Genomic DNA, 19,971 nt, shown 5'->3' on the forward strand with positions numbered 1-19,971 from the left:
ATGCATTAAATCTGTGAACTTCTCAGGAAAGAAAACCAAACACATGCTTTCGGGTAACACTCTAAGATAGAATAAGTGGCACGAGACAAAGAAAAACAACTGTCACAATAAAAGTTTTTGGTCCTGGAGTTGCTCCCTTTAGTATTGGGACTGATTTGGATAACTACTGGTGGATACTCTTGCAACAGAGCACTGCGCAAACACAGCAAGAACCTTTACCTCTGTGTCATCTTCTTTCTTCCTTTTATTGACAGAGCCTCCCCCTTCTTCATCCTCTTCGTCCTCCTCCTCTTCTTCAATAATACCCTCCACTATGGCTTTAGGACATTCAGGGCTGGCAGCCCCTTCACATCTGTGAAAATAAGATCAGAAACTGATTCCCTGACAAAAGAAAAAAAACCCACAGGCTTTAACCTAAAGTGGTCAGCAACTTCTCAGATACTGTCTAAAAACATCTCCTCAATTTTAAAAGTAGCTGTGGATGAAAGATACAGTCATGATTAGCCATGGGACCAAGTGTCCATGCAGCACATGTATCCCAGTGCAAATATAAATGCAAACAGCTACTTAGAGGAGGCAGAAGTGGTCAAACAATCAACAACAGCTTTTCTTAATGGAGTATGGGACATTTGTAAGGGCTCCAGTTACATCAAGGATTGGAGTGGCACAAGCAGGTTACTCTGATTCCCCCCCAAACCTTCTCAGATCACTCTCAAAATGCAACAGATAAACAATTTTTAAAGGAAGTGAAAGACACCGTACCCAGAAGGCCAACCTGACTTAGGGCAAAATTTCTGAAGAGACATCAGACTAACATTTATTTTCTTAATGTGCACATAAAGGCAGACACAGCAAGGAATATACAATAAGCAGTAGTAACTTCTCAAAATATGGCTCTTGGTGGATTTTGCCCCAGGGAAATTTTAGCCAGGTTTTCTCTAAGTGCCATGACTACAATTCAGTGCTGCTGCAGGTAGTACCAAATGTGATCAAGTGATAAGAAATTTGTATTTACTGAAGAAATTTTCACTTCCAGGTGAATTTATGCTCTCTAGCAATGGGATAGTAAAACAGATAAAATTATTTTAAGAGCTTTCAACAAAAAAAAAACCAACCCCAAACAAACCACCTACTGTTTGACTTGACCGACCATAGAAACTCTGGCAGATTCAAGATTTCTTATTTGTCCACTTTTTACGCTAGAAAAATCAGAGGAAAAGCAGAAATAGTTACTAAAGATAATCAATTACTAACAGACTCAGAAACAAGAGCAAAAGCTCTTTACCACTCATGATTTCCCCAAACCATTCCCAACCTCCTGATCTCAGAAGGTGTTCAGAGCACTTCACATTACATGCCTACTTACTTGAACCCCCCATTATCATTGTAACTGTGAATTTAAAACACGTGTGGAAGAAGTGCTGATAGGAAAACAGTAAAATAGGGTTATACCCACCTCATGGCAGGGGGCAGGGAGAGATCAGCAACTACGTGGTTATTTGGTAACAGAACTGAGCTTTCTGTACTCCAGTCTACAAACTTAAACGTGAGGCCTCTTCCCTTTCAGTCAGCTGCCAAATGTGTAATAAATTCTTCATGCATTGGAAATAAGTCCCATTTCTTACAGACTGGGATGTCTCAAGCTTCTGTTTTAATAGCTGGGACACTTACAAAGATGTTGCAATTCATACCAGTGAAGCTTTCCCTTAGTTGAAGCTCTTAGAGGACCCTTCTCCAACGCCCAGCCAACTCTCCAATTATCTTTGAGACCTGTCTCTCCCTGTTAAATCAGCCAAGGAATTGGCGACAACAGTGGGGAAAGTGAGCGTGAAAGGACAGACAAATTATATAAACTTTGTTTCCTTCAGGAAGCAAGCTACAAAGACAAGTGATTTTGGAGACTACATAAGCCCATGCATTACCTCCACTCAATGGCATTCTCAATCGACTTGAATGTTTTGGGACGACTCCTCAAGAAGTTCTGCATGCTGTTTAACGCATCCATGGCTGTACCTAAAACCAAGTATTTTAACTTTATGGTATCTGATGAAATAATTGCCACATCCCTCTATACAGAGCTGGCTACCAGGAAACACCCTCAGAGAGAGATGGAGCTCACTGAGGTTTAACGCTGTTAAGGAAAGTAGAGCTTGGTACTCTTGGGCCCACAGTCACACCTGTGGCCACATCAGAGAATTAATATTTGAACAGTTAGGACATCCGAGTAGTGAGAGAAGGCAGCAACTACTCATCAGCACCACCTATTATATAAAAAGACACTCTTCTCCCCGCTAACAAGAAAGTATTGCAAAGCAATTACCAAGAAAAGAGCAAACAGTGAGACCATCTGGGAACAGCAAAAGGAGAGGGTCACAGTAGAAAGACTTTCATGTGGGTAGCATCTGTTAGGATGACGGAATTGGCATTGGTTTAAAAACTAGGCAAAACTTTCTGTATTCAGGGATTTGGGATAAAAAGAAAAAGATCAATGTGGAAGACAGAGTCCCCATCCCAGGGTACAGAAGCCTATCCAAGGGTACACACACTTACCTTCCACAACATCAATCATGCACAGACCCAGTAAACTTGGCACCAAATTTGCGACTGCCGTGTGCACTGCGATGGCCCCCCCCATGCTGTGCCCGATCAGCATGATAGGGGGAGGAAGGTCCCCATACAGAGCTTCAACCACGTTTCCAACGTCTCTGCCAAACCGAGATAAAAGCATGGTTGGCTTCTCTACCTTGATAGATTCCCGAAGTGGATTAGTATACTGGGAAGGAGAAAGTACAGATCCAAGACAGACACCCAGTTCCAAATCCTCTCTGTATGCTCATTTAACCCAAAGGTAATTTAGACAAGTTTATTCTCTCAACATTGTTTCATCTAGTCACCAATACAGGAAACCATCCAAGCCAATACCTTCCTGAAGAAGCATGTCATTTCCCTTTTTATTAATTGAAAGTGCTCATTTAAAAGAAAACCCCAAAGAGAACATTTTATGTTGATGTTAGCTGGTGGGAAAGTTAAATAAAAGCACAGACTAAGAAATTCACCATTCTGAAAGGAAAAACCTTTTGCAATCAAAGAGAGAAAATAACTGAGCACTACTGACCAAGGCAAAAATAAACAACGTAAAGCACAGGCAAAAAAACCCAGACTCTCTGTGAGCCCAGATATTACAAGGCAAGGGGCAATTTCCCCATCCTTTCCATAAGGCAACCATTTTAAACTGAAGTTGTCACTGCAGTATGTGAAAGCTTGGCTGGTGTGGTTCACACAAACCACAACAACATCAGAGCTAATGACTGAAATCTGCTGAAGACGGCTGTGGTTTAAGGCACGAAAATGGGCTTTCCTGTCTAAAACCATTCAGAGGACCTGGAGACTTGCACAGTTTTGCAGCTAGAACATGGAAAACAAGTCAAAACAAAAAGAAAGAAAGAAAAAATACTTATAATTCAAAGGCCACTCAGGAACAACTTTCAAGCTCATTGTTAAGAGGTTTAAAAACAACAGAAAACTTGTTTTCCCTCCACAGTAGTGCTGCTCCTGATCCAAAAAGTCTAACCATTTCATAAGAACATCCCTACATCAGGATCTGACAAGCCAGAAGCAGCAGCAATAAGGTATACAATGGAAGTCAGAATACATTTCACACATGGCCTCCCCACAACAAACCAAGTGGATTTGTTCATACAAGGTTACAAAATCCTTCATGATTTAATCACAGACAGAGCAAAAAGCCTCTTTGTAATAAATGTGGACATAACATAATGTGCTTAGGAGTGGGTATTTGCTTTTCTTACAGCTTTGTCAAGAGCGGGATTTGCATTCTAAAGCAGGTCGTGGTAGCCTGAAAAAGCAACTCCCTTCCTGCTTGCCAGTCTCAGTCTGTGAACCACACTTTGGAATGCTGTTTGTCCAACACCGGGCATGCCCTGAATGCTCCTTTGAGGAGCAGAGGAAGAAACAAACTGGTGATTTCAAGCTAAAATGCCCCACTTGGTTAAGTCCAAGGAAATCATTCCCCTTCCAGTAGGACATCCCTAGCAAGATTTACTGTGTGCTACAGGTTTAAAGTGTTCCCTGCAATGAAGCGACTGATCTATAAAGTGAGTTTAAAAATTGAGGGCACCTTGAGAGCAACTCCAGTTTGGAATTTGACTTGTCTGGAAGAGATATCATTTCAAATACATTTCAAACTGCCCCAAAATGGAAGGAAGAAAAGGGATAACTATCAGAATCATAAGAAAAGAAACTACCTTCGAGCTCCCTCGAATGAATGTGTCCTCAAGTAGTTTATTGTTCAATCAAAGGAAGGAAATACAGGTTTGTAAAAAGAGAAAAACTGAAGAGAGAGCATAAACTTCCTTACTTTGACATAGTCTCTGCAGACAAATCTTCAGGATTCCTAACTTTTGTTTCTCCTGTAAGAACAAAAAAAAATTAAGTTGACATAAGCTGAAAACTTTCAGAACCCTCAGGACTGAAAGCAGCAACTGTACAAAGCTTTTTGGCACAGTTATTAAAAGCAAGCATGCTGCAGTTAACATGAATAATTAAGAAAACTAGAATTAATAGGAACGGTTGGTACTTGTTTGCATTATAGCTTACTGGTAGGAGACGCTCCCCATGACTGTTCTGTGTTTGCCACGTACCTTAAAACTAAGGAACAGACCTTATTTCTAATGGTAAAGACCCCATATGTTATGAAAATATGAAGGAGGGGGATGGTGCCAGAATGTAAGAAGGAACAAGTCCACCACCACCTCACACACAGGCACAGTGAGTCTCAGCTTCTGGCACATGAGGACAGGTCGCTGCAGAACTTCAGAAACCACTAATCCATCCCTGCTTTTGAATAAAAATTGGAATGCCTTCAGGATGCTTTCTTAGTCATCTTTAGAGGGATTCCTCACAACTTCTTTAAAAAACAAGAGCATGTAACATGCTTAAGTGATTTTAATTTTATTTTACTTACCATGGCCTCGGAGATCTAAAGCCACAATCCTACACTGAATCCTGTTAATGATTGCAGACTGCAAGAAGGAACAAAGACAGTATTAATGCGCAAAAGTGCCACACCTCATCAAAACCGTTAGCAACATTAAGCACTCCCTGAAACAGCAAAGGCTCAGATGGTGTGACAAAAATCCTCTACTGTGGGTGAACCTGGATTGCATGAGGCATCACAGAACACAAGCAAGAATATTCCATATAAACTATCCTTAATTACCCAAAGCTCCATCCTTTCTACCATTGTTAACACAGTCTCCAAGGACATTATTTCCCTGTGCTTAAGACATTACGTGTGTTTCTGAGGATAATGAACTCAAGCTCTGTAGCACTTCTAAAAATTGAAATGCAGACACCAAAGTGATGCCCCCTTTCCCCAAGCCCCACATGCTACAAAACTCATCCTGGCTGTACAGCAGACAGGAAGATAAAGCAGCTGCTTTGAAAGCAAATCAAAGGTGTGCTGCAAGGAACAGAATTTTACAGTAAGGCTGAAATGTACAAAAACTGATTAGTCCAAAAGGGCTGGGGGAACAAGCAAGGAATCATTTTAAAGTAACTAAAGGCTGCAATATGATTATCACTCTATTTATCCCTGACACCTCAATTTACCTAAGTTATTTCAGGCATCACAGTGATTAAGTGGCATTCTTTGTTGAAAGGAAGACTTTCGTATTAAGCAATCACTGATTATTTAAATAACAGCCCCGCAGGAGCAGGGGAATTTGTTGAGGAATTCTTAATAGAATCACCTACATAATAGGCAGAGATCTGAAAGATACCCAGTCCTCATATTCGGACTGTTCAGCTATTCAACTCCTAAATGACTGTAGCAGCTGCTCTCCCAAAACCCACTGAATCCACAAGTTAGTGTTTTAGAGCTTATGCACCTAAACAATAATTTAACCAGTTAGATGAGCAGTCTGCTGCTAAAACTCAAATTATCATCGGTAGGAAGGAAAGAGGATCATCAACGTGATGTCAGAGAATGTGAAGGCTCCCAGCGCCCTGGTCTTATCCAGATAGGAGTACTTTGGGCAAGAGGACAAACACATCATCCAGGAAGTTACCAGGCCAATAAACAAAAGAAGAAAGGAGCACAAGACTACTGCATGCTGTTATTTTATTTATAGATGGTTATCCTCAAAGCTTCCCAATTTGGCTTTCTTCTTCTATTTTTTTAGGGCAGACGTCATTTGGGGGTTTATTTTTTTAAGTTCTGCTTCAACCTAAACATTTAACGCTTGATTGCTTGGGACAAACTTTCATTTCAAAATGCACAATGGAAATAACTCTACAGCAGACACACAAAAGCATGAGCTAATTGTTGTGGCAGTTTCTTTCTCCAGATGCAGTTTCAAGTGCAAGGTGTAAATCTGTGTGGATCTAACTTTGTTAATTGCTAACAGTAACGTGAAAAGCCAGTAACTGTTAGGTACAGTGTTATAACTGCAATCACTCCCCTAAACTCTACTCTGGAGATTTTTAAATGTAAAAATGGTATTGGTGTTGCTATTGGAAAAGAAGAGCTCTAGGAATGGTGGAAGTGTCTTGTCAGACACCCCTTCCCTAACTCAGAAAACATCATTTCACACCTCTGCCTCCAGTTAAAAGCAGTGACCCTCCCTACATCTGCTTAAGGCACTTGTCTACCATAACAGACACTAAGCTTGCACAGGAAAAAACATCTGTCTATCCAGGCAACCAGTAAGGTACAAGCGAGTAACTACAAGATTTAGTAAGACAGACTTAAGATGAAGTTGAACAGTTTTAGAAGACTCATATCTGCACCAGCCTTTAGGTCAGCTACAATTACAAATGAACTGTTAGGTGTAAAACTACCAATCAATACTAAAATTACAGCACAGCTGGCAAAGAACTTATCTAATACGTCTCATCATAACATGAGATGGTTTATGATTACACCATCAGGATTACTTAATAGTAGTCATGTGGAGAATTCGAGAGCAGTTGGTAATGACTCTTGTAAAACGTTCATTCTTGTCACTCATTTGAATCGCTGCTTAAATTCTAAGTGGTCTATAGCTAAATAACTGCTCAAAGGTAACAAATGTAACACAACCAAAGGCATAGAGACTTTGTCTGTCCAGTCACACTTCCATGAAAGTCATCCTATAGTCTCTTTCTGTTAAGGGCACTGGACAGATCCAAAAGTTTCTGGATTTAAAAGCTCCCATAAAAATCGCACAATGCAAGCGATTTTGCTTTCCTTAACTCCCGTCGCTTTTTAAGGGGAAGGGATGGGAGAGAGGAATTTTGGTTTGGTCAGTCCCCATACTCACTCCTACTGACACCTCAGTGCATGATTCACTGAGTTCCCTAAGCAACAAACAGATTTCTCAACAAGTCAAACAGGACCTCAATCATGAAAAGATAACATTGTTATGATGAGATAAAGATGTTGAACTTTCACTGGTAGCCATGAAAAAGCAGCCTTCTGGAAAAGAATGGATATGCTATGATGAGAAGTGTCTTGGCACTTCATTAAAACATGCAAGCTATTTGGCAGATGTATTTTCGATTACTGTTGATAATTAAAACCTAGATGATAAACCTTTGCATGTGCTTTGTCTATTTAATATACACACTGACAATTAAATATTTAGAAAACTTGAATCAGGTGCAGACCAGGAAATAATCAGTTTTCTGAATTGATTTTCCTGTGCTTAACCTGAATCGCTAGTTGCCTTCCACACTCAGACAGCTACATTTGCATACATATACACGTCTATAAAGCAGCAGCTTACTTACAGTAAATACAGCCCAGGAAAGAGCAGAATGGCCTCCACCGTGTAACAGCAGTAAGACGGGCCCCTCCAATCCGCTTTTGTAAATTCGAAAAGTGTATGAACAGTTAAGGATATTACATAGGGTTCCTTCCAATCTATTTTGGAGCCTGCAATACCCAATAGCAGTTTTATTTTCTAGCCATGTGTACTCAAGGCCTCATGTCCTTCTCTGATCAACAGGCATGTGCAAGCATAACGTGGACAAAACTTAATCCACTTTATTTGAGCTTCAAGAGTTGTTTTCCTGATGCCCAGGTCTCCTTCCCCCTGCAATCCACACATCTCCTGCCCAACACCCTTTTCCCCCTGTGCACAATAGTGAATTGAACAACTAAAAGAAAAATGAAATCATGATCAGCATGCACTTCAGAGCATGTGATTTTGTTTTGGTGTATTTTTTCATCATTTCCAAGGAAAAATGTCACATAAGCCAGTAAACAGTATTTTTAAGGCAATGTAATTACTCTCTGGAACATACAAAGCAAACACGTTTCACTAGTGTAGCTAAAGTCCCTAGTGTACATATTTAGATAAAGAAATACTAGCTTAACTATCACTAAAACCAACGTCACTTAGAGAAAGGGACAGAATTGAGAGTTGTGCAATCTGTGTTCAGTGCCTGAAACCGTGACCAATAGATGAGATAAGTCACTTGACCTCCTTCTGCTGTACTCCTTTGGTTCTTGGGGTAGACAAAGCACTCCTCTGAATCTAACCGTGCTAGCTGCAGTCACTGATGAGGCTGTTTGTCATTTTTCTGCTGAATACTGTAGTGTCCTTTAGATCTGCTGGTTGCAAACAACTCATGCAGGTGCTCCTTCCACAACTGCCATTACAAAGAGCTGTGTCAGCTTAAATAATTTAATCACCTGGGGTTTGTTCACCCAGAGGGATCTGATGGAGCAGTAACAGGTAGCTGAGGCAGAACAGTGGGCACCAATTTCATTAACTGTATTGCTTCCATAGCACAACTCTGTCCCCAGCACACAGGAGCTCAAGCTTCTCTTAAAGGTCAGACGTAACATAATAAATACCCACTTAATGGATGAGGAAAAGGCTTTGGATATAGCGTACATGACTTTAGTAAAGCCTTTGACACTGTTTCACACAGTATTCTGCTTGAGAAACTCGCTGCCACTAGTCTGGACAGGTGCACCCTCTGCTAGGTAAAAAAACTGGCTGGATGGCCATGCCCAAAGAATGGTGGTAAAAGGAGTTAACTCCAGCTGGAAGCCAGTCACCAGCGGTGTCCCCAGGGCTCAGTGCAGGATCCAGTCCTGTTCAACATCTTTATTAACAACCTGGATGAAGGGATTGAGTGCACCATCAGCAAGTTTGCAGATGACAACAGGCAGAAGTGTCAATGTGCTTGAGGGTGGGGAGGCTCTACAGAAAGATCTGAACAGGCTAGATTAGAGGGGCTGAGACCAGCAGTATAAGGTTCAACAAAGCCAAGCGCCAAGTCCAGCATGTGGAACACAATAACCCTGCTCAGAGCTATAGGCTTGGGGAAGAGTGGCTGGAAAGGTGCCTGGCAGAGAAGGACCTCGGGGTGTTGGTCGACAGGCAGCTGAATACGAGTCAGCAGTGCGCCCAGGTGGCCAAGAAGGCCAACGGCATCTTTGTTTGTATCAGAAGATGTGGCTGGCAGGACCAGGGAACTGAAAGCCCAGAAGGCCAACCGTATCCTGGTCTGCATCAAAAGGAGCATGGCCAGCAGGTCAAGGGAGATTATTTTGCCCCTCTACTCCACTCTCATGAGACCCCACCTTGGAGTATTGTGTCCAGTTCTAGAATCCTCAACATAAGAAGGATATGCAACTGTTGGAATGGGTCCAGAGGAGGGCTACAAAGGTGATCAGAGGGCTGGAACACCTCTGCTATGAGGAGAGGCTGACAGAGCTGAGGTTGTTCAGCCTGGAGAAAAGAAGGCTCTGGGGACACCTCATAGCAGCCTTCCAGTACCTGAAGGGGGTCTACAAGAAAGATGGGGAAGGACTTTTTACAACGGCATTGAGTGATAGGACAAGGGAGAATGGCTTTAAATTGGAAGGTGGGATTTAGATTAGACATTAGGAAGAATTTCTTCACTATGATGGTGATGAGGCACTGGCGCAGGTTGCCCAGGAAAGCTGTGGATGCCCCCTCCCTGGAGGTGGCACCTTGGGCGACCTGATCTAGTGGGACATGTCCCTGCCCATGGTAGAGGGGTTGCGATTGGATGGGCTTTAAGGTCCTTTCCAACCCAAACTACTCTATGATTCTATGAAAAGAAGTATAAAAGCAACATGAACATCTGCAAAGGGTGCAGAGATCTTGAAGAGGGAAACGGGAGCAGTCAAAACAAGGTTTGACACTGCCAGATGACTCCTTGATGGCACCACTTGGCCTTGATGGCCTCCACCTTGGCGAGGAGAAGCTTCCTTGTCTGCACACCAACTACTGGACTGACAATTTGGGGTGCAACAAGCAAGGACCCGCACCCTGGCTGTGTATACGTGACCTCATGTGGTGTTTTCTCAGTGTCATTTGCATTATTGGGAGCAGCATGGGTAGCACTCACATCTCTTACAGGAGATGGGCACAATAAGGAGATCCTGCAGCCCCAGAAGAGACTGTGTGCTCTTTTAACCCACACTTCTTGGAAATGCAAACAACAACCATGCACACGTTTGTTTCTGTCTGTGCAGGAACAGAACTTTCTGGGATGAGCTGCAGAAAGGCGTTTAGAAATTCACAAGTATTTATTACCATGTGCTTAGTGTTGAGGTTTATCTGTTGTACTGCTGATAGTGATTCTGTAGATACAGTTCATCAATTGCCAGTTAACTACCTGCTGTTAATAAGACATCAAAAAACAGCTTTGATCCTGGTGTGGTTTAAACAATGGGAACTGACGAGTACTTCCCTGCAAAATGTTATTGAACTGTTGGAAACACTTTCTAAAATCAATGATTAGTAAAGAAGCAATGCCAGGAACTGACCTTGCTAGGTACAGCTTAACTGTCAGCTTAGAAAGGACAGCTCTGGCTATTCATACTGATCCCTACAAAAGAAAAATGGAAGATGAGAAGAAATACACAAAAAAGTTGAAGAGAACCCAAACAAACTCAATGACACACGATACTGCTCCAGTCACCAAGAATAAAAAAAGTTCAGTCCGGAAAAAAGGATATATCCTTGCCAGTTTCATTTTCTACCACAACATCCTCCATAGATTCAAAGTACTGGCTCCAAAGCACTGGTGAAAAATCACGCTTTCTTCCAGGGCTGCAGGACAAAAACAGAAAAAAAAAAAATCAGTAAGAGGTATTTTTTAAATCTTTCACATGAATCGGTGTATGGGCATCATTACATACAGTGAAGAGAATACACTGGTGTTACACAGCAGCTGAGGACAGGAAACAAAAGCAGCATTAGTGAAATTCCCACACTACTACGATATTAGCAATGTTACAGTCAGTAAGGAAATTTCCCTTTCCCCTCCCTTAATTGTTACTCCTATTGTGGATATTAAAACAATGCAAAGGAAAACCAGTGGTGATACAAAGAGAGAGAGAAATGTTTTCCTTGTAAAGCAATACCAAGAAGAAAAGAACAATAGCAACTTAAGACTACAAAGACCTAAGGAAAGGGAAAAGAACAACAACAGGGCAATACTTGTACTGTGCCAGCACAATCTTCCAATTTGCAATAACCCACAGATCAGGTGCTTCAAAAGTCAAGAGTCAAAAGTCATTAATACCTTTGTATTTAATGGTCTTGCTCTAGCCTTAAAGCAAGCCTGATACCGACATGACCAGGAACACTCCAACGCCTGGCACACAGGAAGCCATCCTAATTTTATGACTCAGCCCATGAATCATAATTGAAAAAAAGAAGTCACCTTGACATCCCAGTACTGAAAAGCAGAGTGGCAGCTATTTACCAAGTTACTACTAATTTACCCGGTACTACTTGTCAAGAGATTACAACCTTCACAGATATCTCCTCTAATTTTTGGAAGGAATATAATTCAAACAGAAAGTCAACCTGTCCTGATGGCTGAGTGGCTGGTAGAAACATTATAGAGAGAACGGAACACTGGGGTATATAAAAGGAACTTAGAAACACTCTGGGGAGCAGAATAAATAAAATCTATTAGGTTTAAGCTAACAGCAACAAGTTTTAATAACAGCTCAAGTCTCCTGGAATTTATTGCAATGGTTAAAACTTTAACATATTTGTAAATAGACCTAAATACAGATTTAAATACTGTGTGTAGGACAACATCAGGACCGTGATGGAAAAGAACAAGACAAATTTAATCTGTATATGCTTTCATAGCTATCCTGCACCATTTAAACATATTGCGACACTGTTCTCATGTTCCTTAAAGATCAATAAATACTCCTCAAGCTGCCTTCCTCCATGTTTTTAGAGCTATGCACGCAACTGTCTGTGATTCTGAAAATATCCTATAAAAACATTTTGTTAGGAAGGATGCCACCAAGTCCAGCAATGCAAGTAAAATGTAGTGAGCCCAAAAGGCTAAAGTTCTTAAAAATTAAAAAGTGTGATCTTTAAAAGATGCATTTTAAATTCAGGATCATAACAAGACTACACAACACAGATGCCACATGAGAACAGGCTTTCAGCCTCCAGTTTGCTCCAGGCTTTGCACTTATTCCCATGTTGCTTTAATTCCTTTAGAAGTCATGATCTACACATACAGAAATGCTGCTTTAACACCATTGGAAAAAAAAATACCCCAGGATAGTAAAATCAGGCCAAATGTGTTCCAATCACTGGTGACTTCTCAATGCCCAGTTCTATCCAGTACAAACTAGAAAGCTACTGCCTAGAAGCAAGGTTTCTTTTTCTGTTGTATTGTTTGCCAAATACTGATGAACAAGCACTGCATAGGCAAGAAAATCATAACAGTGGACACCAGGGGGAGAGAAGGTGCTTTGGAGGCAAATCAAAACTATTCTGTTAAAAGAAGACTTGGTGTGATAAAAGATTTGGACATTGGTGCTACCTGTGGACTGCTTCGTGTCTAGTAACTACTCCTACCTGGAGAGGTTTCCTCCTTTAAAACAAGCCAGCATCTTGCTGCCACAATACCTAAATGCTCAGGGAGTAATTCCTGAACTGAGGAGGTAAAATAAAGCCTGGCTTTCCCAGTAACACATTACCCAAAGGTGAATCACAGTCTTTATTCCCCATAAGCAGAGAGACTCATATCCTCTTTATAATAAGGCTAATTTCTGCCACAGTTTGTTGACAGGTACATCACAAAGCACTGCAACAAATTATGCCTTAAATTAGCTGCTCCTTAGTACTAATGTCAGGGTGCATCCAACACCTCAGGCAATTCAATTCCCATAAATTACTGGGTGAATGGAGAAGTCCTGTTCTGTGGACATCGTATAAATCAGGACTCTCAAAGGTGCACAGTTGACAAATCAATTTATTTTTTCACTTCCATCAAAAGGTGCAGCTGTGCCCTATCCTTGTATCCCCATTACTAACAAAAGGCTCCGCAATCAAAATTTTCCTGATGACTCAGTTGATGCAAAATCTGTTTCTCAGGCTGATATTCACTCAGTAAGGCTAAAAGAGTAGTGCTTAATTTTGGCACTGACATAATTAGGCTAGATCCGAGCCCAGTACACAGGATGAGTAACAGTATACCATTTTAACAGGCTTTTTGCACTTCAGCTCTTCTGGAGGAGGCAATCAGCACAGAATATTAAAATAGAGCATAGGTGCAGTGGGTGAAAGACCTTTACAGAAGAAATAACTCCTCTGCAGAAGGAAGTTTTTCCTGAATTCTTGGCTTCCTGAAGAAAGGAACAGACAAAGCAGCTTTTCAATTCTGTAGAAACAAAACTCCTGTTTCTTCTGATATTTCCAGAATATGAAACATAAAACAACCACCCCCTGAAGGGTCCACATGCTCATGCAGTATTGCTCTTGTCAAATTTCAATTAAATAAAGTGTCATACACACCCACGTAAATCCAGAAAATATTCATCTCTGCTACTGCCTCAGCTTAATCTCATTCTCTGAGTAAAGAAAAAAATATCACACTCAAACGTTAGCTTTTTGCTGTAGATCAGGAAGAACAGAGCAATACAAGATCAAGACAAGGTTGTCATAATATTAGGAAGAACCAAACACACCTGCATAGGTGTCCAACTATCCAAGGAAGGAGGCAACATTTGCTGTGACACTGATATAACATCCTACTAGGAAAAAATAAACACAAAAACTCCCAGTGGAGGTCAAGATTCAAGAACAGCTAATGCCAAATTTCATAAGCAAGAATCTGGTATGAAATACAGCAAATTTGTATTACAGACAAGATCTTCAAGCTATCCGACCTACAATTGGTTTATTTCCTAGGACCACAAGAATCGGTATGAGAAGACAGCAAAGGTCCATCCAGCTCTGTAACATGTCACTGAGATGCCAGCACAGCAAGTGCTCTGGAAAGGGTTAAGTAGGAAACAGGGTGTGACCTCCAAATTTTCACTATAAGCAGGATGGGGATCTCCAGAGGCTGCAGCCTCAGCACTGTGTTGCATTAAGGGAGGGCAGTTTCCATTAACTTGTCACAAACTATGGGTCACTTCCAGCCAGATCTACTTCCACATCATCTGTGACAACAGTGCCAAGATTTAAACAGGCTTTGAGCAAAGTCATTCTGTTTGCTTCTAAGACCACACTACCATAACTATTGCCTGTTTTTTACAATATTAACGACTATATACATATGTGTCATATTTTCCTTGCCTAGGCCATATATTTTTCACATTGAGAGTCTTACTCTGTTGTCTCCTTGCCTGGAAGAAATCCCAGCCCTGATCACACTCGCTCTCCATTTCTGGTTCTTTTTGGAGATGGAGAGAACTGCCTACGGCTCAGATGATTTCCCTTCTCCAGTTTTTGAATAGGATGGATGTGCAGTTAGTGACAACAAACGTCATTACTCTTTTAAAACGCAGCATTTCGAAGCAGTCAGTTTTCCACAGCGCGTTAAGGCTGGTTTTAAATTTGATTGTCCTGAGTAATTCCAGGTGATTAGCAGATATCATCACCTGCCTAGCTACACCACTTCCAAAATAATCCATAAATCTGGTAAACAGCAGGAACTCCCTGGAAACCTCCCCTTTACTGCAAGACCAGAAAGCTTGTAAGTGGAGGGAGAACATAGGTAAATCCCAGAGCAACCTGCTGATAAATCGTATTACGTCAGGTGATACAGCAAGGACAGTTGCTATTACAGAAGGCAAGGGAACACAGCCTGTGACTACTGCAAGGCCATTAAACCCCTATTCTGTAAAAGAGACATGAATCACATGAATCATCAGTAGCACAAGTCTGGGATAGCTAGAATCAATTAATCATCACAAAGAGCAAGAAATTAACTTCTCAGAGTTGCACAAGCCCAAGCAGCAACAACGTGAAGCAGCTTGAGCTGCCGCTGATAACATTGGGCTCAGCTTCTGCCACAAATAGCAAACCCCATGTTGTAGTTTCTACCTGTGAGCACAGAGGGCATGCCAAGCCCAGCACTAACCAAAGTCAGCTACCAATGGTGTGACCAAGCCACACAACCAACGTTCATTAATCCTGCATGGACAAGAGCAGACCTAGAAGAACTCGGCATTGTCCCCTTCTGACAGATGAAGAATAGACCTCAAGACTAAAAAACTCAAGTCACTCACCCAGGAATAAGGCAAAAAATTCACATTAATAAGAAGGGGCACGCGGCCCTGCAAAGCACAGTTTCCATAAAACTGGTGGTTCATCAGCTGACTGCATACACCAAAGTGAGAGCACGGTGACCCCAGTCATGGTGTGATTCTCGGGCATCTAAGGACAGCCTCAACTCGAAGCACAGACTGTACTACTGCACACAAGGTGCTGGTGCCACCATGTCTGGAATACTATACCTGCAGCTGGATCAATAATTTAAAGATATAACTTAAGAGGATTGAAAGAGGTGCAGAAATAATCAAGACTGGAAAACAGAGCATACAGTTGAGAAGCTTTACAGAGCCCAGCCTGGTTAAATGCACCAGGACAGACGTGGGGTGGGTGGTGGAGGAGGAAGTTAACTTAGTTTAACCCTTTACTAATTTCAGTTGCTCAAACTGAAGGGGATTTTTAGTTTGTTTTCTCACGCAGATGTCTTCATGAGATCAGATAACCTGGAGAACTTGGTATCAAACTGAAGGGGATTTTTAGTTTGTTTTCTCACGCAGATGTCTTCATGAGATCAGATAACCTGGAGAACTTGGTATCAATCTCAAGTCTCTTAGGCTGACCTGAGGCAGCATTTTCTGCTGGAACTAGCAAACAGAAAAGGTGACCCTCTTGTTACTGACAGCACTGATACACAGCAACTGTAATGCACAGTAAACCTGGAAGGCTAGAGAAGAACATATCTCCTCCCTTCCCCATTCCTCCAGACTTAACCACTCCCTGTGCTGAAAATAGTTTTCATAAACTCAGAGAATGGTTTGGGTTGGAAGGGACTTTTATCTAGTCCAAATCCCCTTGCCACAAGCAGGGACATCTTCAACTAAAGCGGGTTGCTCAGAGCTGTGTCCAACCCAGACTTGAATGTTTCCAGAGATGGGACAACTGCGACTGCTCTGATCTTTCAGCCAGATCTGTTCCCTGCTGTGAGACCACCCAAACACAGCACAAAGGAGAAGATGAAGACAAGTAGCAGAAAGGAGACAAACTGTTCCTTCCAGTAAACCCACATAGGGCTGGCCTAATCAAATTACTGTGATCAGAAATTGTGAAGCAACTATTGACTGAAATGGTTAAACTTTTTCTCAGTTTCACAAAAGCCATCCATAATTCCTAAGCAAAAGTGAGATTAGATTGGTCAGCTTTCTACTTTGCTTGGGTACAACTGAATGGGAAATAGAAACAACTAAGAAAACCAACACAGGCATAATCAACAGACTCAAGGAGTATTTTTTATCTCCTTCCAACACCATGCCTGACAACAATGGTCCAATGCAAGGACTACTGCTAGAATTTTCATGCAAGACACAGGAAGATGCTAATACCAAGACAGATTCATGGAGAATTATCTCATGGACTGCAAAAGGAACCCACAAAATCAGAGCTCAGCCCTTCCCCAGGAACTTACCACTCTACTTCTTGCCATACTGTTTCATTTAGTGGCAGAGCGAATACTTGAAATTCAGCTTGACAAGAGTCAACGCCTCCAGAGAAACTGTTAGGAGTTGTGCATCATATATGAAATATCTGGGAACAACTACCATTTTTAAAAAAGGGAAAAAGGAAAACTCTGAGAACTACAGGCCGAGCAGTCTTACCTCTGCGCCTGGCAAGATCATGGAGTAGGTCCTCCTGGAAACTCTGCCGAGGCACATGGAGTATAAGGAGGTGACTGGTGACAGCCAGCATATCTTCACTAACGGCAAACCACGCCCGACAAATTTGCTGGCCTTCTACAATGGGGCTACAACATTGGTGGAGAAGGGAAGAGTAACCAATATCATCCACCTGGACTTGTGCAAAGCATTTGATGCGGTCCCACAGGACTTTCTGGTCTCTATAAAACAGAAGAGATGTGGATGTGATAGATGCACCACTCACAGTGGATAAGGAATTAGCTGTATGGTCCCGCTCAAAGAGTTGTGGTCAACAGCTCAATGTCCAAATGGAGACCGGTGCTGAGCAGCGTTCCTCAGGGGTCAGTACTGAGACCAGTGTTGTCTAACATCTTTTTCGCAATGGGATTGAGTGTACCCTCAACAAGTTTGCCAACACCACCAAGCCGTGTGGTGCAGTTGCCATCCAGAGGGACCCTGACAGGCTTGAAATATGGGCCTGTGCAAACCTCATGAAGTTCAACAAGACCAAGTGCAAGGTCCTGTCCTACACCTGGGCCAGGACAACCTCAAGCACAAATGAGAATGGATTGAGAGCAGCCCTAAAGAGAAGGACTTGGGCGTGCTGGTGGATGAGAAGCTCAAAACGACCCAGCAGTGTGTGCTTGCAGCCCAGAAAGCCAACCATATCCTGGGCTGCATCAACAAAAGTGTGACCAGCAGGTCAAGGGAGATGACTATCTCTCTAGTCTGCTGTCATGAGACCTCACCTGGAGTACTGCATTCAGTTCTGGAGTCCTCAGCACAAGGACATAGATCTCTTGCAGCGAGTCCAGAGAACGCCATGAAGACGATTCGAGGGCTGGAGCACCTCCAATATGAGAAGACAGAGTGACAGAGTTGGCTTTGTTTAGCCTAGAGAAGGCAAGGCTCTGGGGCAATCTTACATCAGTGTTTCAGTACTTAAGGGGAGCCATAGGAAAGCCAGTGAGAGGCTCTTTATCAGGGATTGCAGTGATAGGATGAAAGGTAACAGTTTTAAACTGAAAGAGGGGAGATTTAGATTAGATATTAGGAAGAAATTCTTTACTGTAAGGGTGGTGAACACCTTACTGTAAGGGTGGAGCAAGTTGCCCAGAGAAGCAGTGGATGCCCCATCCCTGGCGTTGTTCAAGGCCAGGTTGGATGAGGCTTTGAGCTACCTGATCCAGTGGAAGGTGTCCCTGCCCATGGCAGGGAGGGTGGAACCGGATGATCTTTAAGGTCCTCTTCCAACTCAAACCATCATGGGGAACTGGCAGCAGAAAGTAAAGAGGAGCTGGGAATTAAAACCTACAGTCATCTCCAAATTCAAATACATGCAAATTGTTACTTGAAGCAAAATACTTGCCTCCAAACAATGCTCGGGAAAATATAAATGATCTCCCCTTTACTAGTGAATCCCAAAAAGGACAGAATAAACACACAGAATCAACACCTGGTGACCACAGGAGGCTGGGCTGTGGCTGATTCCAGAGAAATTTCTCTGAAGAATTAAAACAGTCTTTGATTTGTTACTTTTCTAGTGCTTCTTTTTTTAGTGATACATCAAGACACATTCAAATTTAGAAGCAAGGCCAATAAACAGCAGCTGTGATTTTGCACCTTCTTACGCTGAAGCAGTATTTTGCTGACCAAATATTTAAACTGACAGAACTAATTACTGCTTTTTAACGTATCCAGTAGACCAAAACAGAAATGGATCCAGCATCACAACTTTTCTAGAACGATCCCTAAACTCCATCCCAGCCAGCATATTAAGCTGAAATCACAAAAAAAAATCCTGGGGACCCTCTACAGCTGGTTTTATCCTATTGTGCCATTTGTCGTCTTCATCGTGTATTGAAAATGTGCACATACTGCAAGTGATTCCAGAGCAACAGGAACCCACGCAGCTCAAACAGTCTTTGATTTGTTACTTTTCTAGTGCTTCTTTTTTTAGTGATACATCAAGACACATTCAAATTTAGAAGCAAGGCCAATAAACAGCAGCTGTGATTTTGCACCTTCTTACGCTGAAGCAGTATTTTGCTGACCAAATATTTAAACTGACAGAACTAATTACTGCTTTTTAACGTATCCAGTAGACCAAAACAGAAATGGATCCAGCATCACAACTTTTCTAGAACGATCCCTAAACTCCATCCCAGCCAGCATATTAAGCTGAAATCACAAAAAAAAATCCTGGGGACCCTCTACAGCTGGTTTTATCCTATTGTGCCATTTGTCGTCTTCATCGTGTATTGAAAATGTGCACATACTGCAAGTGATTCCAGAGCAACAGGAACCCACGCAGCTCAACAAATCTCTCACTAATTTTTAGAAAGGCTTTCTTTCAGGTACTTTCTTAAAAAGAAAAAAGACTGTGGTTGTACCAAGCAGGGAGAACCATTTTTAGAAATGCCATTTTTTGCTGACCAGCAGTCCATATTTTAAACTACTTACACAATTCAAGAACATCCCATGCATCAATCAAGATACTTAATTCTTGCACCATAGTTGAGCCTGACCAAAGCAAACATAATTTATGTGCAAGAATTGCTATAGCTGACAAGCTGTATTTAAAAACGCTAAAAATTGACAAGAACAATATTTGAAGTTCTGCCTTCAAGATACCGAACACATAAAATGTTTCTTTTTTAATAAAGTTTCAGATGAAAAAAGATGGATTAGAAAGGGAGAAATTAGTTGAAATTGTCATGATTGCGTTATACAGATCTGATCCAATCAAGCCT

The 19,971-nt window shown here is 41.8% G+C and overlaps 1 protein-coding gene across 2 annotated transcripts in view; it reads right to left on the reverse strand.

Moving 5' to 3' along the window:
* The window catches only part of PPME1 (protein phosphatase methylesterase 1), a 36,459-nt gene that overhangs the window by 9,603 nt on the left and 6,885 nt on the right, over nt 1-19,971 (reverse strand). The window contains exons 1-9 of one of the 2 annotated variants that reach the window (XM_054080683.1): nt 17,180-17,353; nt 11,005-11,099; nt 7,792-7,883; nt 4,985-5,042; nt 4,379-4,430; nt 2,551-2,705; nt 1,923-2,013; nt 1,134-1,199; nt 220-352 (exon numbers count right to left, since the gene is read on the reverse strand). In XM_054080683.1, the coding sequence (XP_053936658.1) occupies nt 220-352; nt 1,134-1,199; nt 1,923-2,013; nt 2,551-2,705; nt 4,379-4,430; nt 4,985-5,042; nt 7,792-7,883; nt 11,005-11,044 (687 nt within the window). In that variant the 5' untranslated portion in view covers nt 11,045-11,099; nt 17,180-17,353. Of the gene's footprint in view, nt 1-219; nt 353-1,133; nt 1,200-1,922; nt 2,014-2,550; nt 2,706-4,378; nt 4,431-4,984; nt 5,043-7,791; nt 7,884-11,004; nt 11,100-17,179; nt 17,354-19,971 lie in introns of those variants that run through there. The other variant, XM_054080688.1, reaches the window with a different exon arrangement.

This window comes from Cuculus canorus, chromosome 1 (genome assembly GCF_017976375.1).
Source record: "Cuculus canorus isolate bCucCan1 chromosome 1, bCucCan1.pri, whole genome shotgun sequence".
NCBI lineage: Eukaryota > Metazoa > Chordata > Aves > Cuculiformes > Cuculidae > Cuculus > Cuculus canorus.